The sequence below is a fragment of the Notothenia rossii genome, assembly GCF_949606895.1.
Source record: "Notothenia rossii genome assembly, chromosome: 11".
Classification (NCBI taxonomy): Eukaryota; Metazoa; Chordata; class Actinopteri; order Perciformes; family Nototheniidae; genus Notothenia; species Notothenia rossii.
This window is the reverse complement of record NC_136910.1, coordinates 8,625,099-8,651,198: the sequence shown is the minus strand read 5'-3', so window position 1 is coordinate 8,651,198 and position 26,100 is coordinate 8,625,099. Positions and strand designations below refer to the sequence as shown.

Here is a 26,100-nt window from a genome sequence, read left to right as displayed (position 1 = left end):
CCAGACACTATAATTAGGTTACGGTATATCTGGAGCTGCTGAATGCAAAAAAAGTGCAATCCCAATATGTGGAGCTATAAAGAAGATTTAACCGTGCATCTTCAAAGTGTTTTGAAAAGATGAATTTGTCACAAAGAAAAAGGAAATGTTTGAGCGAGATCGCTGCAAGAAATGTGAAAACTGAGACTTAAACCCGGCAGCCACAAACAAACGTCTTGTGTGACTATATCACAAGATAACTCAACTTGTGCATAAGTTACTTGAGATCCCGATGGAGGAGATAAAAGCACACACGGGCCGTATAAGAGTATTTAGACAGTGAAGCCAAGTGATCTATTACATGTTTAGGAAAGCGTTTAGAGAGCATTCTCAGGGTGTCTCTGCACGCCTCCAGCTGCGTTTGCTATCAACCCTCTCTGACACTGTTTATCTGGTATAGGGCCCTCTTGTATTCAGTTTCCCACTGGGCTTTACACACACACACACACACACACACACACACACACACACACACACACACACACACACACACACACACACACACACACACACACACACACACACACACACACACACACACACACACACACACACACACACACACACACACACACACACACACACACACACACACACACACACACACACACACACACACACACACACACACACACACACACACACACACACACACACACGAGGGGCACAAAGAGAAATGTACTGTCATACAAACAAACACATACACAACCGGGATCCTGAGAAAGTGCAATGAGAGAGCAGGTGTCAGTTTTCACATGCGGCTCTCATGGGGGCTCGGAGGGTAAATATCAGCACAAGTTTTTCCGAGCTCTTCTCACAGACGCTGACCACAGACCAGGAGTCCTTCACCTGCATGGAGAGCTGGGAAAACGTCAGCTTCACCGCTCTCACTGACTCATCACAACACAAAACTCAGCAGTGAAGTATGGGAACGTGCTAAAACAGCCTCTTTCACTACATGCTTACTATGAATATAGAGCTAAAAACGTTGACTTCCTGTACAAAATATGCATCGCTTTTAATTTGACAAAAGAAATACACTTTATGAGACAGCTTTACTTTAAATGTAGATCATTTGAAATCTGCATGCTTGTGCTACATGTTGTGTATATATGCCTTTAGCTTGATATCTAAATACACACATCCAGCAACTGTATTTTAAAACACGGGACTCTCTCTATATTCCGGCACTCAGGATATTAAAGTTTCTGTAATTGAACCCTAAAATAAATCCTTTTTCACAGCCACGTAAACACATTATTTCTCATGACTAACATCAATCTGACAAGGAAAAATGCACGACGCAGCACAATCCTATGGCGAGATAGAAGGGGTATTTTCTGTGACCGTGAATGTCGGCTGATTGTCAGAGTGTCCTGACAAGCTCTTGGATCTCATTACCAGCAGATAGATGACTGTGTGTAGGAAAACAAACAGCAGCCATGTCAGATCAACCAGATTAGCATCGAGGTGCCATGGGAAGCTGCTGAAAAGTCTGGGAACGAAGACAACTTGTCAACTCCGATAAGGTCAGGAGTCTTTAGCCGACACGTTCAGATTCAGATATATGAATACAAACTGTAGACCCATCAGCCCTCTGTCTAAAGCAGCATGTGTCATATACAGGATGTGTTCAATCCCTGTTATGATTTGATTTCTAGATATCAGCAATGTTGGACTTTTGTTAAGACAAACATTTGAAATTCAAAGGATTCAGAACCATACCAATGTTTAAAATCATTGGTTGTTTCTAGCAAGGAAAAAGTACTTGTACTCAAAACGTGCTTTAAAAAGTGGGTTTTCAGCCCTGCACTTTGTAAAAAAGACGAAATATAAAGTTTCGAATTACTAGGAAGCTAACTGCATGTTTGTTTAGGATTCAACATGAAATGTCTTGGCCGATTCCATGTACATTTCTGATTACAAACATTATATTGAATCTGATTGACCCTCTTTCAATTAGCACTTTGGTCTGGGTTGCTTACGTACGTTCCCCTTAATATATGAAATCTCAGCATAGTATGAAAACTATAGGACCTTTGATAATAGCTTCTGTGTCCGAGACAGCGAGAACAGGTATCGTAAATGCCAGCGACACCACACTGTCACTACATCGTCCCCATGTTTGCCGGCACACAGAAACCCTCAGAGGAATACAGTACACCGAGTAAATACACACAGCACTAACACGTGCATGCAAACTCTCGTATGCGTACAGCAGCTCTGTTTGAAGACGCTCTCATTGGCGGAAAGGTGAAAATGAAGCGGACACCGAGAACGGAAACTCTGCGGGAATCTGGTTCAGTGGTTACAGTACGAGCACAACAAGACAGTGTTTCTTTAGAGAGAAGGATGGCATTGTTGTGGATGCAGAACGGAAACCACCAGGTCTGATGGTTCTCACCCTTACACTGGCCTTTAATAGTAACGTAGACATCGAGAAGCTAGCTGTTCCCCCCCCATGTCCAGTATATTTCCAGTATGGGAGGCTGTGGCTCAGCGGGTAGTGCACTGAACTTCGAATCAGGGGATAGCAAGTTCGAGCCCCACTGCAGTCAGCATGTCGTTGTGTCCCTGGGCAAGACACTTCCCCCCAAATTGCTCCTGTGGGGATTGGCCACAGTACTGAATGTATGTAACTCGCTTTGGATCAAGCATCTAACAAGTGACATGTCATTTCCTAAAGTAAGCTAATTAGCAAGTTGGTTGCAGCAGAAACATGAGAGCAGAATCCATTTTCTAATCGAACTTTCTGGAAAAGCAAAAAAATGTTTTTAGATTCTCAATTTCTCAAATAAAGTAGAAATATCAAAGCCTAAAAAGTAATATAATTAAAAAGTACTGTAATAATCTAAATGAAAAAGGTACTTATATATATAAAGTGCAATATCATATGCATATGAAAGTTTTTTTTTTTTAATCGTGAGTTACATGTAAGAAGCCACTTTGTATACAACTGGGTTAAATAGTAGTATAGCATTGTGTTATATCATTTAAGCATATCACTTTTTGTGTAGTATACTGGAGTAAAATGTTTAATAGTTCCCACTGAAATGTACTGGAGTTGAAATATAAAGTAGGATAAAATTAAAGTAAAGAACCTCACAATTGCATCCAACGTCAATACTTGAGTAAATGTACTACTAATGAAGGTTTAAACTTAAATTACGTTTTTTCCAACTTTCCATCCCAGACCCTATGACTCTTTTGGTGAAGAAAAGTGGGAATAAGATTTCACGATGTGATAAAAAAAAAGAGTTGTTAACCACATCAAAAGAGTTAGATCTCAGTACGGTATGTTTGAACTGTTCCGGGACAAAAGATGGAGATTAAAGTGACACATCAATGCATTATAAACACACGCCACATGAAAGCACTGAATATGATGGTGGCTGGATAACACTGAGGGTCGTACCAGGGTCACAAAGCGTGTGTGTGCTTTTGTTTTAATGGACATTTGTATGAATGCATGCACACTGATGTGACAAAGTGTGTAAATCTGACTGTCCTCTCTGAATACACTGAGCACACGTGGATGATATGACATATTGATGATGTCCATAACTAAGTTTATGCGCTAATGTATTCATTTTTCCTTCTCTTTGACTGAGCCACCCCCGTCGCTCTGCACTTTAAACTCTGCTGCTTTGAAATGCCCTGCAGAAAACAAAGCTCCGTCCGGCTGCAGACAATAAAGCAGCTGGATTTCTGCACATGTGCCTTTGTGTGGGTCTGAGGCCTTGTCATAACTCCATCGCAGGGGCCTAGACTTTCATCACGCACACATGATAACTCACACACGTACATGGAAAGTCACTGGCTCGGAGAGACGAATGGCGGTGATGGCACAAAAGAATATTTGATTTGGTTATAAATACCACAACATGAAAGAGGAGCACAGCGGGGTAAAGGGTAGAGGCCACGACAACCAGAGAAGTCTTATCTTCGCCATCATCACCATCATACATAGTGCGTCGGAAAATCAGGTTAGCATTATCGAACTGTGACCAGCGCGTTACGTCTCCTCTTTTTCATTTGATTTAATCTCACGGAGATAATAGAATCTTTACCATTTCAGAGGCCTTTGGAATGGCTGGTATTGTTCAAAACTCAAAAGTCTTGCAGAATAAAGCACATTAAGTGTGCCACAGATACAATTTAGTGGACTTGGGGATATAAAAAAGGCAATTCATTATAAATACCAAAAGGATTTTCTTTGTGTTTATAAGTCTATGACTTCATTAGAAAGTGGGTATGAAAGTAAATCTATAGAATATTATAAGAACTTATATAACATTTATAAACCTGCATTTATATGGTGTAATTAAAGCCCCCCTTGCACAAAAGTGCGTTTTTCTTATTGTGACTCACTTGGACATACATTTGACAAGAAATAGAGTTAAACCCTAACACTGTTTCCGCATGAATCTGCTTAAAGGTCCCATGTCATGGCCATTTCTACTGATCATAATTCCATTGTTGAGGTCTACTAAAATAAATGTATATTGTGTACATTGGTTTCCCATACAGCATCTCTGTATAGTATGTGTATTCACTCTCTGTCCTACACGGCTTGTTGGAGCTCCTGCCCCCCCCTCCCTGTGAGCCCAGTGGCCGTCTGCGAGACAACGAGACACAGCGAAACCCAGCCTGAAACACACACACACCCGCAGCCTGGCTGGGAGTTTGTGTGTGTGCCCAGGCTGAGTTCCGCGGTGTCTCACCGACCCCACACCTGTGAGCCAGCTCACAGTGTCCCGCTCCTCGCAGCAGCGAGCCTTGCAACGTCCCGCCGAGTGTGTGTGTGTGTGAGGAAGTCCGCGGATTGGTCCAAACGTAACGGATCTGCGGACGTAACGGCTCCGCAGATTGGTTCAAATGGACCAATCTGCGGAGCCGTTACATTACGTCACTATACCCGAAATACGTCACTATACCCAAGAAGTAAACAATGGAAAAAGAGAAATATCCAACGAGACGTTCTGGGGCAGCATAGACAGGTCTTTTCTGTGTTAGAGTTTTACTCGCTACAGGGTGTACTTTGAGGGTTTTTGACTCTGCAGACCGTTTGCATGCATAAAAAGCTACATAACACACAAGGGGACGGTTAATAACCGGAAAAGCATGACATGGGACCTTTAAGAACGGAGCGTTTCTCTGCACTTACCCCAAATATCAGATTAACTGCAATAAAGCTGTATAACAACTCACCTCTGACTGGCAGAGAACTTTGAATAATTTACACAACAGCTATTTGCAAAATTATAATGTATATTCAATCCAATCTCTTTTCTATTGTGAATTTGTAAATACTTGCTGTTCGTGTCACTTTGTATTCTTACTAAATATACTTGCTGCTAATGTTCATTTTAACATTTGTATCTTTAATTTTTTTTTAACTCATGCAATGCTTGACACGGATGCTGGAACAAAAGAATATCCCAATTTGGGATAAATAAAGTATCTATCTATCTAACTAACACAGGCATCTGTAAATATGGTATTGGGAAGCTAATCATGGTTCCAATATGAAACTTACACAAGTGTGGTATCCATCTTTTGCTTTGTTTTATGGGAAATAAACTTGAAAGGTGATAAAGAGGGGATGACACACAGTCAAGGGCTGCAGATCTGATTCAAGCTGAGGCTGATAGTAAACATAACATTACAATTAGAATGACAACTGATTTACAGTGCATTAGGAGAAACATTGTATTAAGTCGTTAGTTAAACTTTTGAAATGATAAATATTTATGTATTTAGCTTTTTATGGACTAATATATGTCATTTAAGTACTCTTTACTGTGAAGAATTCAAAAGTGTTTTATTTTGAAAAAACATATAATATAAAACATTATTCAATGAATAGCAGTTTGACTTAAAACCCAAAATGAAGGGGGGCTTTAAATAATCTTGATCTATTAATAGATCACAATGCACAAGGCAAGGCTAATTCCACTATAATTTTAAATGATAACACCTGTATATAAATCCGATATTTAATTAAAAACAGATAGGCCTACAACTATTAATCAAGTAATTTAATATTATATTAATGAAGAATAAATAAATAAAACCAACTGACAGTCTATGTAAACCCACTCAGCATGTGAGTTAATGAGTATTTTATGCAGACATGTCTAACACAATAGTGAATTGAGAGTTTACCCTCACACACTGCGTCTCATTCTGCAGGTCAGACGTCCCTCCCCCTCCGCTGCGTGAGTGGTTTAAAGTTTCACTCCTCGGGCTCTGATTGGTCCGTGAAGTTTTTCCGAGGATGAATAACTCCAGAGCTCCGAGTCCCCTGACGCACAGCAGCCGGAGAGTTCAGAGAGACAGTTAGAGTATTCTCCTATCTTACACATCAGGGTAAGAGGATACTAAACTATGGAGCTTATCACAAATAGAGTCAGATTTGTTTTATAGAGGAGTTTTGCTTGCAGAGATTTCAGTTTTGGAATATTTTTTTCCGACTTTTTATTTTTTAACTCTGCATCACCCACCGTGAAACATGCCTGCTTTCGGAGTTTGGATTAACGCAATTTGGATTTTACTTTTCACCGGTTGTGACTTGGCTTGTTCAAGTTACTCTGAAGACCAGTGCAGCTGGAGAGGAAGGCAAGTATCTTTATCTTACGAGAGCTCTTCCTGGATGATGTTGAAAAATGCCACCGAGAGATGCTACAGGTGTCCCGCTGGCAAAGGACAACATTTGTTTGGATGCAACACGTTGAGACTTGCCTTTAGGGCGCAGTAAAATGTTTCTCTCTGCTGCGCTCGCGCCTCCGGGCTGTCTGCAGGAGGCATGGGGGGTGCAGACAGGCAGGAGACTGCAGGATTACAGCTGAGACTGGAGGAAAATAACATGTGGTGCATGCACTTGTTGAAGGGTAGTTTCATTATAAATATATTGTTAAAAATTCCTGCAGAGGACTTTTAGTTTTTATAGTTTTATCGTTTGGCCCTTAAAATGCAATGACTGGCCCCTGGTACCACAGAATGCCAGTAGGCGGCGCCTTCATGGGAATGTCTTCATCCACAGAAGTTCTACTAAAAAAAAGTGTTATAGTCATTATATTATTTGTAGTCGTTGCTATGAAAAGTTAGGAGTTTATTTTTCTTCTCTTTCTTTTTCAACCTGCACAGTCCATCTTGCAGTTATTTCAGGAAACTAAGCCCTGCCGATGCTGATGTAAGGGACTCATGTTTAAGCCCTAAGCCTTGCCTGAATGTAAACTTTATCTAACCTTTCCTCCTTTCTCTTGTCTCTCCTCACAGTGGTTTGTCCCAGCAGCAGGGCAGCGTGGAGCAGATCTTCCTCCACTGCTCTGAGGGCACCCTGGACTGGCTGTACCCCAAAGGGGCCCTGCGCCTCAGTCTGTCCCCCCGCCTGCCCTCTGTGGCGGTGGGGCCCGGCGGCAGCAGCTCGGGCCTCATCACGGCCTGCGTCAAGCCCTCGGAGCATTTTCACGGAGCCCAGCTCTACCTGGAGAGGGACGGGGTCCTGGAGCTCCTGATCAGCGACCGGCTGGAGTCCTCCCCCCCACCGAGGGTCCGCTGCTTCAGCCGCCTGCCCGGGGAGAGGGTGGCTCTCTTCCTGCAGGCCACACCTCACCAGGACATCAGCAGGAGGATCGCATCCTTCAGATACGAGCTGAGAGGAGACTGGACCGCCCGCCTGTCACTGGACAACAACCCCATCAGCAGTGAAGGTGAGGCAGTGAGGCAGCCATGTTGGATTGAGTGTGAGGTCAAATAGGGAGACACAATGACCCGGTTATACTTTAATTTTTCCTTATCTAGACAATACATTTGTATCAGAGGAACCATTTTATCTCTTAAATCAATAACTACCAAATATAGGATGAAAAAAGTAATCAATTTGTATATTCTACCTTGAAGCGGTAATCTATAAATAATCTAATTTCTGTCTCTTTTTGTCAGATGAAAGAAACAAAAGTTCCTAAAAACCCACACACTGTGATCAGAGTTCTTCCTGAAAAGTGTTGGGGGACGTTAGGTTTTATTCAATCCACCAGTGATGATATTACACTCCATAAAATCCTCCCTGTTGATGATTCATAATTCATAGCAGGCCTCTGTGGGCTGGTTGGACTTTCCGCAGCCTTGCAGAGTGCAGAGGGGAGGAAGTGGCCAAACTTTACCCAGAGGCGTGCGGGTTTGGAGTAGGAGAAGGGGAGCCGTGGAGTGGGGAGGAGGGGGACAAAAGCTCAGTATGTGGGGCTTTCTCCAGAGTCCACAGCACTTTGAATGGGTGCCGCATGAGTATTCTGGGATTACTGCCGTCTCCTAGGAGACAGGGAGGCCTCTGCCCAGCTGAGATGCTCCCCTCTTTTGTCAGGCTGCCTCTCTGTGGGGAGACTTGTCTGTAGGAGTTTACTCCCCCCTCTCACACACACACACACACACACACACACACACACACACACACACACACACACACACACACACACACACACACACACACACACACACACACACACACACACACACACACACACACACACACACACACACACACACACACACACACACACACACACACACACACACACACACACACACACACACACACACACACACACACACACACACACTTGGATGGGGGTTTGCTGTGGACTAGCTAGAGAGGAAGGAATCTCATTTATCAAGAGGTTTTCACTAAGGAGGAGAATATGTGGGGTGGGCAAGGGGGCCTCCAAAGAACCACAAGGAGAACTTTAAAAAATGCCAGGACTTTTTTTCATTCTACCCACAGTTTAGTCCATGCAGACGGACAGAGCTTTGATGGTTTTAATTTTTTTTGTGGCCATCTGCCAATCTTGTTAGGACTTAAAGTTAGGGGAACTATATTTAAAAAAAAAAAAAAAAAATGTCCTTCCAGTTTTTAAGAGAAGCCTTGGAAGAAAGAAGGGAGAGTATTTTGGGGGAAGTGACCCCTTAAAAAGGTCTTTGAAGTCCGCCCCCACTCCTTCTCTGTTTGGCCCCTGTCTACATGGCTTTGATGAGGTGTGACTGTAGACACCCTGAAAGGCTTTAAGGGGGGAAGTTTCATCTAGCCATTAAATTGTTTGGGGTGGAAAAGCCTTGCACCTTAAAGCTCCACTGGTCCTCCTCCGCCAACTGTAAAAGTAGCAGCTGTCTGTTACAGAGCGACGGTGGTCTCTCCTTTGTCGCTCGTCTTTGCAGAGTTTTATCTCACATTCCTGTGCATGTGATCTGGACATGTCTTTGATTTCCAGAAGCTTGCTTTAATTACAAGCATGTATGTGTTTTATAGCAGTTTACGGTGTTATGCAAGGTCACCAACTGACTTCTTCCTTCCCTTGTTTTCTCTCCAGAGGCCTGCAGACCCTGCAACAACACTGAGATTCTGATGGCCGTTTGCACCAGTGACTTTGGTGAGTAACATGATGTAACAAGTTACTAATATGACAGGAAACCAGAAATGAAATGTCATTGTCACTCAGAAATCCACCCTTCCAATCCAGCCTAGATTAATAAATTAAACCTGACCTCCACAAAGTCGTGGCGGCAAATCCGAAGATCATAATGATTTCTAATCAGGATCTATAAATGGGTCGAATCGGTTTAAAAAGGCAGCGGACCCCGGTGCCTCCAAATCCTCTCCTCTCAAAAGTGCAAAGGTGAAAGGTGAAACGGCAGCTCTCTGCAACCCCCAACACACACACACAGGAACCCCTACTGGAGGCACTGTAGTGGACTAATCCTGACATCTCCCCCCCAGAGAAGGAGTAGTGGACTAATCTGCTGGCCTCTTATTGAGCTGTTATGGCACTGAGGAGAATTTCAGCTGGCAACAAAAGTTAGGATTAGTGAGGAGGTTTGGTCCTTAGTACGTCTTTAGACATCAGTTGGTGGTCGACAAAGAATCGCCCCGGTAGGACGATATAACAACCTACATGAAAAAATGGAGCAAAAGGAACAAAAACAAAGTTCTGCGTTGTGAAATATTCATAGAAATTAACCTGAACATCCTGTTTATCCACAGTCGTGCGCGGCAACATCCGTTCAGTGGTGGAAGACGATAACCTACGAGCGGCGGTGATCAAAGTCAGTGCCACCCGGGTGTTTCGTCAGAAGTACGCCCTGTTCACCGGCAACAGTCGCCTCAGCAGCCGCGGGGAAGTCAGGACGCTGCTGCAGTGCGGCGTCAAACCGGGGCCCGGCAGCTTCCTGTTCACCGGACGGGTCCACTTCGGGGAGGCCTGGTTGGGCTGCGCTCCCCGATACAAGGACTTCCAGAGGGCTTACATGGCAGCCAAAGCAGCCCAGCAGATACCCTGTGAACTGCCGGTAGACTGAGTGTAACAACTCACCAGCAGCTTGTCTACCACTCAGAGTTGAGGCCGTTCTGAAAGCCAGGCCAAACTCAGCCCTGCTCCATGTTTTGGAAGAAGCCATGGTGCGCCCCATGCAGCCATGGCGCCACCAACGTCTTCCTAAAAGGACTGAGGAGTGAAATGGACTTTTTCCCAACACCATTTCAGTGCAATATGCAGTCACCGGGTCAGGAATACCCTGTTCAAGTGACATGAGGGATGTGGTTGAAATGAACTCAAACGCTTTTGGTATTGAAAAGTGATGCCATTATGCAGGTTCAGAGAAAATCTATTGAAAAGCTTTCCATTCGAGATAAAATAAGTCGAGCCATTAAATCAGGCCCATTGAGAGACCTCGCGTTGAACTCAGGAACATTTATTTACATTTCTATAGAAAGCTTACTGCCTATTAGTTAGTATCCTAGTGAGGGTACACTCTAGGCACCTTTATTTTCAGCCATGTCTGGCCATGGGAAAGTTTGCTGGGGTCATCCTCAGTGTTACAACTATTAAGGAGATTATAAAAGAGTCCTCACTAAATGTATGTTTGCACTGATAAAGGGAAGGGAATTATCTGGAAAGTGTGATGCTGCAAGCACTGAAAACCAAATAAAAAGCAACTATATGTAGCATAGCGAAGTGGAGCAATTGAGAATTTAATATATGTACAGATGATGAAGGCACATACAGTACCTGAGCATGTTTCACAGCTTAAACTAGAGCTGAGAGCACTTTCATATTCAGCCAACTCGGAGATTCTGCCTCTGTGATGACATACAGGCTTTGTTACAGAAACATAACAGTACATTTCAGTAGCCATGCAATATTTCTGCTGAATTGAACCAATTTCATTTCATTGCATTTCATTATAAAAAACAATATTTGAAACACATGTTTAAGTGGAGTTGTAGCAGTGTTGCCAAAGCCTTTATAAGTTGTGTTGTCAAGTCATTCCCTGCTCTCTGCTGATGAACCACATAACGAAATTCACCTTTTATATACTGTAATAAGCATAACAGCCATTTATAACCGCAGTCCAGCGTTATAATGATATAAACCTGTTGCTATGGATTAAAAAGAACAACTGCTTTTGGTAAAAAAACACAAGTCATAACAATGGCTAGCTCAAGAGAAATGCAAAAATGTGCATTTAATGTATACAATTCTATTCCGTTAATGTTTTATATCTAATGTGCACTATATCAACAAGGGGAGAGGTTCATACCAAATGACCGTAATGTGCTAAAGCGGTATGTCTTATAAGCGTAAACACTGCCATTTTCGCTGTTTATTTGTTATGTAAATGTATGTTAATAGCAATATGATTGTAAATATGTTAATAAGAAATTCTAGAAGCATCGGCATTGAAAAAAAGCCTGTGGAAAAAACAACATTGTGATATTATTGTGGATTATTTTTGTGTTTGTCTGTGTGAATAAAATATACTGTGAGAAAACACTTCTTTTCACTTTGAACTCTTTCTTTGGTCACTTTATGATCCACATCTATTATGCAGCCGGATCATTAATTTATCAGTGCTCTAAACCTCTCACGGAAAACATCAATACAGTTTAACCTACACTATAGTATCTGGGTCCAAAGGTTTGTAGCATGGTAAACTTTTCTCAGACATAAGTCACTTCAAGTACCCATGAATCAAATCCTCGAAAGCTCAGAACAAACGGCGTGCCCGAGAGAGCGAGAGGCCTTGAAGGCGGGGAGATTTAGGGAGCGTTCACGACCTTGAGGGGGTTTGGACGGGGAAGGAGGTAGAGTACAGCGTTAGGAATTCTGTTGTCCTCAGACTCCCATTTTCAGGATTCAGGAAGCAATAAATTGCCATTAAGGGAGCGGCGTGGCAGACTCGCCTCGGCTGAGGTGCCACACAGTCGCTCACATTGTCCTGACCACGTGTACGCGAGAACACAATCAAACCAAATCTCTGTTCCACGCCACATAACACATGCAGCTCCAGCTAAACTCTGGCTCCTAACTCAACTAGGATTTCTCCAGCAGCATCACAGACCATGGACATTTCCCTGAACAGATGAGGATGGTGGATGGCACATCCATATTATTTTTATGATAAAATCACCACCTGTTTCTCCTTCTTGCAAAATTCTGTATTAAACTTGTACACGCACACACCTCAATAAAATCTCAAATGTATTGCACCCAGTAAATCCAGTTGAAAAAGAGCAGCTGAGGAATTTACATGGTGTTTTGGTTCAATGTGTAAAAAGGAGAATCACAAAAGATCAACATGCCTTCCATGTCTGGCTGGCTATCTCCCATAGAAAACCTGACACTGCTTTGCCACCGCATCAGTAGTTCATGTGAGGGAACCTCCAACATCCCCAGCTATTTACTGCCTCAGTGCTCCTTTAAAGCATACCGTAGCTGGGGGGGCCTCGAGCTGCTCAGCCCTGCAAACACACACCTCTACCCCCTCCTCACCAGTACATCTGAGGTTACTGCTGCAGGGCTGATAAGCCAAAAACAAAGAGCATTCAAATTATACTCCAACAACTAATACATCATGTCACATTTGGACAAAGCTCAACTTCCTGCATTGTTGTCGCTTCTTTGTGACCCCTGCTTGAACCCCTAAAACTGCAGTATTAATGTCAGGGTGTCCACGTTGACACAGTGTCGCAGAGTTTAGTTATTGCTAAATAAACCTGTCTAATTCTAAATAAAACTTTGTGAAAAAAACTAAAAATACAGAAAGAAAATGCTCTAAAGACGTTTCTTCCATATTTACACTTGCTCCCAACGCACAAAAGGTTGGCGCATGGGACACTTCTCACCTTCAATGGTTGTGTTGGAGAAAACATGGGACTCAATTAGGCTGCAGCCGTTGCTCTAATAAAAAAGCGATACACTTACAACAATTGTCAAGTGGGCCACGATACGTCAAATGTTGTCGTAAGGCTTTGTCCAGTTGCAGTTTGCCCTTAAAAAGAAATCGACAATAAGCCAGCAAATGTTGCAATCGTAATTTCCGACAAGTGCACAACAGCCGTGTTCAATTTGAACTAAGCCTACTCTTTCAAAAGTCACGCACCAGACAAGTGATTCAATTATGAACAGTGTCTTACATGGAAGTGTACTAAGGGAGGTATCCAAATACCACAACAATGATGATTGCATACACTGATGCTTTGATGATGTTCTGCAGACTGCTACAGAAACACAATAACCCCCCCCCCCCCTCCCCCCTCCCCCCGTCCACCCCACTGCTGGCGTTATTCTCTCCCGTTGTGTTATTGAGGTGAGGTACGGACACAGCGGGGCGGGAAGCACTCAGGAAAGGGGAAACTGAAGCAATGAGAGAGAGAGTGTTGGGTGTGGACTTCCGTCAGCCCCTGGGGGAGTTTGGTGGAAGCGGCCAGAGACAAAGCTCCAGAGATGAGAGCACGGACAGGGCCAAAGTGCTCCTGGACCCTCCCTCATATCGAAGCCAAACAACACCGCACCCAGGTCCTGTTTATGCAGCAAAAACTCTCTCTGTTATGCAGCTTTAATAAGGTCTACAAATCCTACCAGCAAACCCCTGATACTGAGGGATAAGGAACCCTCTACTTGTGTCTGGTATTAGCTTTATCTACATGCATTATTTTTGCAATACTCCTAATGCGTCCTTCGATTGCGGACATACATTCTTGACCTCAGAACAGTGATCTCATTTGCCTTATAAGTATTGTGGTTGACACAATCTCAACACAAGACCCAATATTGTTTTTGGAGCTTTCCCATTATATGATGTTCTTTATTGGATGGAGGTTTCATAGCTGAGGTTGTTGACATTTCTGAGCCCTGCAAGGACTGAAAGGTCAAGAGTTTCCAGAACAAAATAAAGTAGTAGGGAAACTATTCTGTAAACCAGGGTTTTTTCCGTCTCCTCGTTTTTTTCCGGCATGTACAAATACATTTCACAATGTTCAAGATGACATTTCTGTTTGCAGAATAGCAAAAACAAACACCTTCACTTCAGGAATTTCACTGATTTTGCTTCAGCTTCTCTTTAAAGATTTATATCCACGGACATTGTAAGAATCTCTTAAAGCATTTTGTTACTGTCGTATAGCCTGATCTGTCCGAGTGCTCAATAAACTCTTCGTCACCTGGATCTCTCTTTTCACGGTTTCATCCTCTAATCTTTCCCACAGCTTGGTCCACAGCTGCTGTTGTGGATCCAAAACAGTGGTTGCCACACACTTGACGCACAGTGTGTGCACCAACTAGATTAGTAAGAAGTTGGAAACAAACAGCTGTGGATTTAGCCAGGCTATATTTTCCACACGAACAAGTCACTTTGCCATTCTGATAATCTATCCCGACGCAACCAAACATTAGGCAGAGAGTTCTGTCCACCTCTTCCTGTGACTCAGTGTCTGTGCATCCTGCTGCCTCTCAGCACCAGCTGACAGTGAGCATGGAGTCCACGACCACACTTTGGCATCCCAGAATCCCAGCTGACAATATCTGGTTCCCATAACACCCTTGCACAGCTGGGAGTGATGATTCCCGAATGGAAACTGTGGATGTTCTCATCTGGGAAATTGCTAATTTGCCTTATAAGTATTTTCATGAATCCAGGAAAATGCAAAACTTCAGCCAAACAAAAATAAAGATTGCTGAAATCAGTGCAACAGTTTGTATAAAGGCACTACCTGGGATTGGTGTTTCTATAATGAACAGTTTACAAAGACTGATGATTAGCTTCTATTCACGGCGCTGAGTGAGGGCAGGAGAGAATTACTTGGTCAGCTTCAAAGTTGAGTGGGCAGTTTGGGTAGGTTGAGAGGTCAAGGCAGAATAGAGAACAAGTGCAGAGCGGTGCAAGAGCAAGTTTATCTGGCATGTTATCCCTCTGAAGTACTGAAAGGAGGAGAGCCAGGAGCCCCCTTTGTTCCTCAAGAGCCTGCAGATGGCTGTAATCCCTTCCAAAATGCGCACTGAAAATCAATCAAGACAGGGTAGACATGGTGTATGAAAGTGGAGGCGGGCGACACTTTTCTCAGGGAGGGGGTCCTGCAAAGAAACTTGGGTCAAACAAGCGTCTTTGCTGCTTCCCGCCAAAATGAAGTATTGTAGGAAAGACAGAGGAGATGAATTGCGACCCCCTTCAAGGAAGGCCTGCTCGCTACCCCTCAGTTTGAGAAGAACACAGCTGCCGTCTCCTCACCGTATCCTGGGGCTGACGTGGTCTGCAGGGGGCACAACCACAAACCCTCCAAACGCTGACATCATACTCTAATAAGGCTACTTAGAGACTTTCACTGAGGCAGGGTGAGGGGGAACAGGCTCACAGAGTAGAAACGAGATGCATGGGTAGATAAGTGCTGATGTTTAACAGGTGTGTTTACCATGTTGGCTGACATGTTATCTTCTGGCACTAAATTCAAACGTATAGAAGAGGCTGATGGGAATGTCTCTAGCTTTTGTAGGTATAAATAGAAGTATAAGTTTACATTCTGACCTGGTAATGGCGCTCAAATGTGAAGTGGTCACCAAAGTTAGTACAGTTCATCCAGAGTGCTACATAAATGCAACTTTTTTGAGCAGTTGATTCAATAGTTGTAGAAAGAAGTCATTAAAAAACGAAAAATGTGAACCTCATGCGGTAAAGGTCAGAGGATGACCTTATGTAGGGTTACCCTAGTGACGACAAATGTCTGTACAAAATTAAATTTGTCAACAGACATTTGATTAGTGGACCCATCAACAGAAACGTCCATAATGCTGCCAGCATTCTAAAAAATACAAATATGTAGCACCACCTATATGAACATTTCCTAAAGATAACCAAGTTTCCTAGAGTTAACCATTTGCTAGAATCCTCATCTATAAATACATCTCTTTCTACAATGACTCTAAAACTCCCGTCTCATTTCCCCATGTGGATGACGTCAGCCCTCTAAACCCCAGACTGAGAGTCTACCCACTAAAAGAAGCACACCTGTCTTTGGACCTGCTCTTATAACTCCGACAATTCACCACACGGATTATGGTTTTCTGACTAAACCTGTCTGAGGGTCTGCACAAAGAGAAGAAACCTCCTCGACAGAGCAGTTCAGTTCTTCTCTCTCTCCCTACCTACCACCCACCTCTGTTTCTCTCGTGTAATCCTGAAAAACTGCCTCCCAGTTTGCACCCTTTTTTTTTTTTTTTTTTTTGCCTGTTATCTGTCTGCTCAGAGAAAACGTGTTCTTGGGTTTCCTCCTTTGAGACATTTTGCACTGTGGCCATTGTTCCACTTGTTTATCTGGGAAACAGGTAGGCTGGAACGAAACTGCCACTCAGAGGTTTTGTTAGGTTACTAGTATCTACTTGCATTTCTCAGCCTCAGGGCAGGGTTTGTCAACAGATACGCCCGGTGCGCAGTGTTGTGAAATGTGTGAAAACATGATATATAATACCGCTCGTCTGTGAAATGTATTCAGGTGTTCATTTATCAATATCATTTCATATGGAAGTTACACAATAAACTGGTATTGATTAGTTGTGTCCTGTACTGCTACGAAAATAATCATTTCCCCCATAATTCATCTGAAAAATCAACATTAAAAAGCATGACGTTGTGTCTTCTCATCCGGGATAAAGAACATGTGGCATTGGTAACCTTTTACTCTCTGCTCAACAAGTGTTACAGCTGCATTGGATTCGGCTCTATTAAGGCAGTTATGGATGGTTACAGTTATCATCTCGTGTATTTGATTGTTTGTTGAATTAAGAATATGAAATGAGGATCTACTCCAAAAAGGACCAGAGCACCAAACTTACAAATACATATATTTTGTTTATCTCTAGTGATATTTTCAGTTTAAACCCTGAAATAAGCTGTACGCTAACTTTGGTTAGTTCGATAGAGTGCCTGTTTGATGCCTATTCCACATCCAGACGATAAAGTGTAGATCAAAATCAGCATTTATTTTGTTTATTTGTGTCCAATGGTCACTCTTGTTTTAGCTCAGATTTGGTCTCCAACTCCAGGAAGGTAATATTTGTATTTTTAGCTGCTAAATGCTCCACTATGTTTACCAGCTAGTTGCAAACTGTTTCCATTTGTAGAAAATTCTTTCTTTCCAGAAGTCTTAGTTATTATAACAATGATGTCCAGCCACAGACGTCACTAACAGCAGTTTTTACAGTTAATAAAATACCCGTGAAATGCCATTCAAATGTGATTTTGCACACCATTAAATTATATTGTATTGGATATCCCCAGAAGTCTTGGCAGAAAACTAAAACTGTCCATGGCTAGATTACATTAGCGGTAAAGACACAATCACATGTCATTTCTGCAATTTTGGTGAACTGACACTTTAACAGAGTGAGATTGTTTTTTTCTTTTTAACATTCGTGTAATGAAACGTTAAAAGTTACATGTTACGATTTGACACAGCAATGCTAAGTGCCTGCTAAGAGCATTTTTCACGCGGGCTTGAGTGAGCGGAGAAAGAAGCAGAAATCTGGTGAAGCCATTTATGCAGCCGACGTGCTGACAGTCAGGCGGCGTGTTTACACTCCAACAAAGTGCCCTCACACACTGTGCACCAGCCCAGCCGCTGAGGCCTGTCTGATGTGTCAGAAGCTCGCAAACCTTCTCTCCCTTCGCTCTACGCTCATTCCTGGGGAACATGTGCGCTGGAATTCTCCCCCAATTAAGACAGGGATTAGCCAGGTCCGCTGTGGGAACCGACCGACTGTGGGAAACAGAGGCTCTGTCCCTCTCTCTTCCCTCACCGACACTCAGCCTCATTCTCACTCGCTCTTGTTCATCAAGCTGCCTCCCTCCCCTGTATTTCTCCCCCTGTTACTGTAGCTCTTCCTCCTCCCATTTCTCACCCTATTTTCTCTAATTCCTCAACATTTTATTCCTTCCAATTTGTCTTTCTGTTCAAGCCACACTTTCAGAAATCCATTTCCTATTGTTTGCCCTCTCATATTTCTAATTATGCACTGACCCCTTTATTTTTTTCATTCTTTTTTCACCCTCTTTCTAAGCCACCCAGAATGTCCATAGCTTTCAGTCCTGATTCTTCAAGGTTTTCTGAAGTGCACAGTTCTTCTGTGCTCCCCTCTCCTGCCCCTTCCCTCCTCCCTCTTAATGCCTCTCTAGCCTCCATACTGAAAGCTTGTCTGGGGGGGGAAGCTGGGGACTCTCGCATGAATAGTCTGAGACTGTCAGACTGAAAAGAGGGGGTCGAAAAGACAGCTCATCAGAAAAGAAAAGACAGGTGTCTCAGCAAACAGACAGTTACAGTATGTAGGCATTTTTTGCATTACTCAATTAAAATTCAACATAAAACATGAATAAAAACACTCATTCCATCACTTTTAATGTGCAAAAAGCTTAAAATCGATCAAAATTCATTCTAGTTTCACGGGGACAATTCAAGAAACCATTGAACTGGAATGAGCAATAACTAAACAACCATGGGAACATCCTGGTTGCGGTTCATCCCCAATTTTCCATTGTCACATTTCTTTCTCATGATCTTGCAATACTCTCACTATCACACCGGATTCCTCTCCCACTGCGTCTACATTCCTCCTATTTATTCTCACCTTTTCCTTTCCTCACTTGCTCCCACTCTGCCTCTACTTTCCTTACGTTCCCATAAATCCTTTCCCAGTGCACTCCTCCACACAAGGCTTGTCCGTTCCAATTACCGCAGGGCCGTCCAGCCCCCCGGCTCACACACAGCTCGCTCTCATTAAGCCTGTATCAATTAGGCATTAACCTCCTAAAACAAAGGGCCTCTTGACGACCAGGCCCATCGCAGGCCATGTGAGGAACTTCCTCTGCATCGCTCCACCCTGCTTCCCATCCTCAGAACCACACATTCATCCAACCTCTTTCCCACTGTGCTGCTCACAAAACTAAATCTGGGCCCAAAGCATCGACTACAACAGAGTAGAGAATAAGCATCAAACGCTTAGTTGTAGAGTGAATGTTGAATAGGTCAGGGTCTTCACACAAACCAGCTAATGGTATGTGTAGTTTTGTTCGTAGCATTTCATGATTTAACGTTCCTTTAAGTGTTTTGCTGCATTTTCCTTTTCATAAACGTACACCGCACAGACGAGCTCAACTATATATTATGAAGGTGATAGGTTTTATTTCCCAAAAGACTAACGTTAGTGTGAATTTAAATATATCTAGTTATTTTATTTCACATGACAACGCGGGTCATTTTTATAGACTGAAATAACTATTAGACTATAACGATTTATGCAGAATATAATTTTGTTTGCTAATTTCAGACAATGTGTAACTGTTGAGAAACAATGTCAGTGGTAAAGATGGTAGTCGAGTGCAGGACATGATTTACAACAATGGCTTAACCTGATTTAATATGGCATTGTAATTCACCAGTCCTGAAATAAATGATATTTAGTGAAGCTTGAAATGCTCAGTTTTGATGAGTCGGAAAGATGTACATTCTTCTCGAAATGTATGAGCAAGTAAAAAGGCATTACACAGAAGGAACAAAACGTCCAAGACAACAACATTTAATGACCGTTAATTAAATCATTCAGAGTAACATCTTATCACTCAATTACTACAGATTTGGGTGCATTTTGGGGGGTTTCTGTCACAAATGTCATTATAATTGTCTACAATGTTGCTGAGGAAATGAGGATCTCCCCGTCATTAACTTTTATTTTCATTAGATTTAAAACTAATCTCATCGCAAGTCTTTTTTTTTGTTTTTACAGAACTCTGAACATGCGTTTCATAAATTCACAGCAGCACCGTCAACTCTTTTTTTAACGATTAATATCCTTGACTTTTTATATTCTAAACTTGGTGGCTAAATCATGATTTGAATTAAAAGTGCTTTTGTTCCACATTTATGATACCAAAAGAATCTTATGTAATCATTATCAAAATCTGTATTTACATCAGAAACACATGTGGTAAGTAAAACATTGTTCACAGCCAAAGAAGTGAACTTTTTCAAAAGTCTGGAAGAAAACTTGGCTCTTGGCCTCGGGACCAGCTGTGGTGCCGCAGACTTCAACATCTACTCATGTAACCATTTGTAAAACGTATCCACTACTTTTCTTGCTTTACCTTTACTCATAGTAAACTTTGTGCATGTTTGCAGAGGCCGCTGCAGGCGCATGGTGTCTCTTGTCTTTGTTGGCGGAGCAGCAAAGAACAACCTGGTTTTGATTTTCCCACAGATCTGCCGCAGTGAGGAGTGGTCCCCAGCACCCAGCGCTTTGGCACAGTGACTATGTTGGCATCGGCCCAAGCTGAACACCCCCCACCCCTTTTCCCAGGGCCCTGAGAGTGTAATACATTACCACCGAACTCCCACTTCCCATTCCTCTCAAACTTTCACACCCCTGCTCCCTCCCTCCCACGGCTGGCATGCCCCCTGAAAAGGGGATTGGGGTGACATGAGTATGACTCTTTTCCATCTCCTCAACTTTCCCAGCATCCCCCAGAGTATTTTAACTTAAAGTGTTTATGTCTTTCCATATACAACTCAACATCAATCTTACAGACAATTTATTATTTTTATAACCAAACCTTTTTCCAAAGTACAGGGCTTTTAATATTTTAAAGTTATGCCAGCTATGCTAGGAAACCCAGCTACCGAACACACCGGCGAAAAATGCAGACCCTTTCACTGTTAAAAAGGGGTTTAAAGGGAATAGATGTCTATTCAAGCCGACCCCGAGGTTATAAATATGAACCCTCATTCTGGAAAAAGCCTGGATTGTTTGCTCCATAGTTCTCAGAGCGGCATTGAGAGGTATTCACAGGCGTGTATGTGTCTGGGTAACATGTAATGACATTATTCTCACCAGGGTGACCCCTCATTGTCACCGCGCTTTCTTCTCCCGAGCTCGTGAAATTGACATAAGCTTTACAAACATTCCACGCATTTTTTTCTCAAGGCCGGATTTCTTTTGGGGGTCTTTCATAGAGAAAAAAGCACCAGAATGAGCAGCACCCCCTAGTGATGGGGTCAACACACACCATACATGCTCTCTGGTCTAAACAAGGGGTTCTGTTAGATTGATTAATTAATTATATCCACTAAAAAAGGCTTAAAAAGTGTTTTAAATTTCAATAAAACCAGGTTATAATCACTGGTTTGTGTATGATTTCACTTAAAATGCGTGCTTATCATTTCCTGTAGGAGTTGTACTTTTAAAAAAAAAAGTCATTTGAAGTTACATCGCAGTATATGTTCAGATTTTGTGTCCAGTTTTCTTAATGGAGAGTTGTATTAGCACTTTGGGAACGCCCGGCCTCCTGTGTGCCATGCAGTCTGCAGAGGTGTGAGATCTCCTCCCTATACCTGCAGGCAGTGGTAAAGCTCACTATAATGATCTTCCAGAAGTGAACATTTAAAAAAAATTACACATTGAGTGACTTCCTGACCTTCCCAGGCGATTGTCAATATAGTCCTGCAACTCCGACACCTGCGCCTCGGCAACTGAAACCCTGGTGATGAGAAGGGCTCGGTCTTTCTCTACACTCACCTATAGACAGAAAGATATACAAACCACTTTCAGTATGAAAAAGAGTTTATTCCTTCAAACCAAAGTGAGGTTATAAAATAGCTTTAGGGGTGAGAGCTTTGTTTACCAGTGTAGAGTCTGAGATCTCCTTCAGGTGCTTCCTTAAGTCCGGCCAGGATTCCTCGCATGCCAATCTGATAAAGTTCAAACTTTTTTATGACATGATCCACAGCTGACCACATTTCACATTTGTCATTTGGTAAAATGCTAAATTGACACTCACTCATGACGGCTCAAATTCTGAACAGGCATTTTGAGGACAACCGTCTGCAACAGAAACAAGGTGAACGTATTGAATCAACAAGAACACGTCAATGTATGTAAAAAGATGACGTCATGCAAGATAAGATTCGGAAAATGCCTGAATCTGAGCTGCGATTACTTGCTACTAAAAAGTGAAAACTGTTGTTTGAAAGTCATCTAATGACATTATAATCACTTTTTCCCCCTAAATGTCAAACAGTTTTCTTTAAAAACACATCTAAAATAAACACTGACTGCAGTAGATGCTCAGACAGTCACTGTGACAACCACCCAGTTAGGATTTAATTACCCATCAATCAGTGCCCTGACATGAACTGCACTCCTCCTCTGCAGCATTGAACTTTTTTGTTGCCGTAGGATACACACTTTTTTGTGCAGTTCATCGCTCAAAAACAAACAATGTGCTTTATATGGAAAGTTTAGACACAAAGAAGAATCCCCCAGACCAAATACAAGCATTCACCAGACATAACAAAAGCAGATCAAGCCACTTCAAAGCGGCCATGTTTCTTTAGAGCTACCTGCAGCTGAGCCTCGTCCTGACGGCGCTGCTGGAGCTCCCTCTCTGTTTCCTCTCTGAGCTCAGAGGGCTCCAGGCTGAAGGGGGCTTCTGGAGGTCCAGGGTCAAGACTGCTCTCTGGCTGGGCCAAGATCTGTTCCCTCTGAACCCTGAAGATCACAATGTTTCAAAGTGTCCAGTTACTCATCATGGATTCACTTGGAATGTGCTATTAATGGCAGGGTTGGTACTCGTTCTGGTTTATCAAAGCTAAATCTAATTAATTTTTAAATAGTGCCCGAGTCTTTTGAAATTGTGTTTACTTTGAATGCAACAGCACTACTTTAAATCAAATTTGGCAAAATGAGACTTGAGAGGTCTAATGATTAGGTTGAGCAATTCAAATATAAAAAGGCATTTTAATTTTTAAGTATTGCTGAAAATGTTTATCTCAGCCTGGGGTCAGACATCCTAAGATTAGATGTTGATGTAGAGGGTATACAGATGACTATACAAATACATTTAAGTACAATTCTGCTACAAACAAAGTTTCCTTTAATTTTAGATCTTTAATCTGTAGGTTTTTGTTTAAGGAAAATCACAACTTGTATATATGCAACTTTTTAAAAAGGGTCACGAGTAGACATGACTTTGCATTTAGGGATGTTTTGCAAAAAAAAGGTTGGTGAAAGTTAAACGCAGGACATAAAATACGGTTTTCCGTGTCCAATCGACAGTGAAGCACACCTGTACGCAATAAGGAGAGCATGATGGGTCTTGGTGATCTTCTGAAGTCTCTTCTTATAGGAGCGAGCAGCGGAGGCCAGCTGTTCCTCCCTCGCTCTGTAGGAGGAACGCACATCCTGAAGCATGCTGTCAACATGTGCCCTCAACTTAGAAGCCTCTGGTGGGCTTTTACCCTCTCCTAGTCCATCAATGTACTCCTAAATTAAAAAGACATGTAAATGGATGTTATGTTAACACCTTAAAGTCCAGTAATACTTTGCAAAGAGGCTTTTGTGAGGACTGAAACTCACAGATAAGTCCTGTAAATATCACACGAGTCTTGAGCGATATTCCTCATTCAGCTCTTTGACTTGAAGCTGCAGCTTTGAGTTTTCCTCTTCCGCCTCCTTCACTTGGCTCTGAGAGCACATCACGGCCTTGGGGAGAAATAACAACAAGTAAACATTCATTCAGAGGGTGGTTAACGGGGATAATGTCTATAATCATTTGAGAAATGTTCTGGAAATCAGTTCACGCTCACAGCACTCCGCTCAGACAGTTCCTGCTGGCGGTTACGGATCGCTCTCTTGTCCTCCTGATGTTCTTTACCCATTTCCACCCTGATGACCAAACACAGGCTCAACAACAAGAGAGTAGCCAACCAAAATTCGCAGACAGCCACATCACAAGGGGAGACCACATCACACACACAGCAAACAAACCCACAGTGCAGGACACAAATCAAAGGATGAACAAACATCCTGAGATGGGTTTGGCTGTTTGGTGACTGGAAATGTAAAGATATTGATGTCTAATCCAAATTGAGCTTGTGCACTATCAAATGACATACTCACACTTTCTCCTCCAGTTTCTTCTGTTGCTCCTCGTAGCTGTTTTTCATTTTCTCCAGCATTTCTTTGATCTCATCTTGGTTTCCAAGTAGCTTTGGGAGAGCATATAAATGAACAGGCAAAGGAGGTTATTAGTTTACTGATGCCCGTAAAACATGTGTTGGACACTGTTCCCAAGATTGATGTATGTGTTTTGTATGAAAAGACTTACAGTGTTTTGCATAGTTTTTTGCTCCTTGTCCAAAGCTCCCAGATTCTCTAGCTGTCAAAACAGTGATGTTTACAATCGGAATTAACCAATGGCAAGTATAACATTTCAAATTTTCTTTTTAAATTTAAAATCCCAAAATGTTTTTTTCTTTAAGTGAAAAGAAAATGTATTTTATAAACATGATCTTTTTCCCAATTTCTTGCACGACCAATGCTTTTTTCTCTGAGTAGAACATGTAACATTATGTGGAAAATATATATGTCCAATGGTAGAGTAAATCATATTGCATTGGTTGCATGTATTTTAGAGAAATGTGAGAAAGATGATCTTTTTAAAAACACATTCAGTTTTATCACATACATGGACGAAAGATGCCCTGCTTATTTTAGAGTCCAGGGCAAACAACATTTTCTTTAGGAAAGCTGGTTGGAATTAACGACATCTGTGCTAAAATCTGAGAGGTTTAAACCACAACACCATTTTTATTTTATACAACAAAACAAAACAACAAAAGCCCCTAAAGTTCCTGTTATTGTAGTGACATGAACTCAGGAAGTAATCTAGAAAATAAAAGTGCGTTTAACTAATTATATTTCCATCTGAAGAGCTGTGAGGAATAATGAACATACTGTCTCACCTTGACTCTGTTATGTGACATGCTGCTGATCAAGGCCCTCACCCGGTCCAGCTCACAATGCAGCCCCCGGGTGGAGGTCTCCGCGCTCTGCTGCTGCTCCTCCAGCTGCAGACGGAGGGCGTCCTGGGCCTGGGCCAGAGCCAGCAGCTCAGCACTCAGCTTCTCACCCTGGTTCTGCTCTTTATCATGGGCATCAGCCAGAGCCAAGTAGCTGTTCTTCAGGGCAGTGTACTCCTCCGTCAGGTCTTGGCCACTCTTCTCTCCCACTTTTAGACAAGCCTCAGCAGACTGGAATGCCCTGGATAAGTTGTCTCGCTCCATCTCAAGCTCCGTTATTGCACTGGCTTGATTCAATAGCTAAGAAGTGGAAATACAGTGCATCAGTGTCAGTGATTCTATGTGTGGGTATGAAGAGTTAACCCAATTCAACCCTGATAAATGCCAACTTTTTAGGCAAATACATTTTTCTTCTAGCAAACCCTCACCTTGTTTTTCAGCTCAAAATTCCCTTCTTCAAACTGCTCCCTCATCTTGTTTGTCTGCATGTTCTCATCCACGAGCTCCTTAGATATCTGGAAGATGGGAACACAATTTATTCTGTTTCTATAATGAACATTGAACTTGCACTTACTGTATATGCTCATGAACTCTACCTTGAGTTTGTCCTCCTCACTTTGGGTCAATCTGCAGGACAGATCTGTGTTGGAGCTGGCCAGGTCTCCCAGTCTGCACTCCAGGTAGCCCACTTTGGTGAAAAGGCGTTCATTTTCTGCTAAAGTAAAGTGAACAGAAACACTTGTTCTACAATGACATGAGAAAGGCTTATTTTCCACATAAGATTTCCATTGTTTTCAATATTTTGCAGCTTCATATCAAGGACAATTAGCATGTTAGCATAGCACCACCTGACTTTGTGGCCTGAGTATATTTCACCCATTAAGCCAAATTAG

At 42.4% G+C, this 26,100-nt stretch overlaps 2 protein-coding genes across 2 annotated transcripts in view; one reads left to right on the top strand and one right to left on the bottom strand.

Annotated features, from left to right (window-relative positions):
* Window positions 1-25,721, bottom strand: part of ccdc78 (coiled-coil domain containing 78) — a 36,545-nt gene extending 10,824 nt beyond the window's left edge. Inside the window, 12 exon segments of the mRNA XM_079659058.1 lie at window positions 21,823-21,923; window positions 22,030-22,096; window positions 22,186-22,229; window positions 22,748-22,895; window positions 23,473-23,669; window positions 23,763-23,780; window positions 23,784-23,888; window positions 23,993-24,071; window positions 24,306-24,394; window positions 24,514-24,564; window positions 25,151-25,507; window positions 25,636-25,721. Of these exon segments, the coding sequence (XP_079515184.1) occupies window positions 21,823-21,923; window positions 22,030-22,096; window positions 22,186-22,229; window positions 22,748-22,895; window positions 23,473-23,669; window positions 23,763-23,780; window positions 23,784-23,888; window positions 23,993-24,071; window positions 24,306-24,394; window positions 24,514-24,564; window positions 25,151-25,507; window positions 25,636-25,695 (1,316 nt within the window). The 5' untranslated portion in view covers window positions 25,696-25,721.
* On the top strand, window positions 6,038-11,864 carry metrn (meteorin, glial cell differentiation regulator). The gene is made up of 4 exons (XM_079659059.1): window positions 6,038-6,660; window positions 7,321-7,754; window positions 9,405-9,464; window positions 10,076-11,864. The coding sequence occupies exons 1-4, from the start codon at window positions 6,554-6,556 to the stop codon at window positions 10,387-10,389; spliced, it is 915 nt and encodes a 304-aa protein (XP_079515185.1). The 5' UTR covers window positions 6,038-6,553; the 3' UTR covers window positions 10,390-11,864.
* Window positions 25,722-26,100: the final 379 nt, after the last annotated feature.

Coding starts and splice junctions, on each gene's coding strand:
- metrn (XM_079659059.1), top strand. CDS start 6,554: ATGCCTGCTTTCGGAGTTTGGATTAACGCAATTTGGATTTTACTTTTC. Junction 7,755..9,404: donor CAACCCCATCAGCAGTGAAG/GTGAGGCAGTGA, acceptor TTTTCTCTCCAG/AGGCCTGCAGACCCTGCAAC. Junction 9,465..10,075: donor CGTTTGCACCAGTGACTTTG/GTGAGTAACATG, acceptor GTTTATCCACAG/TCGTGCGCGGCAACATCCGT.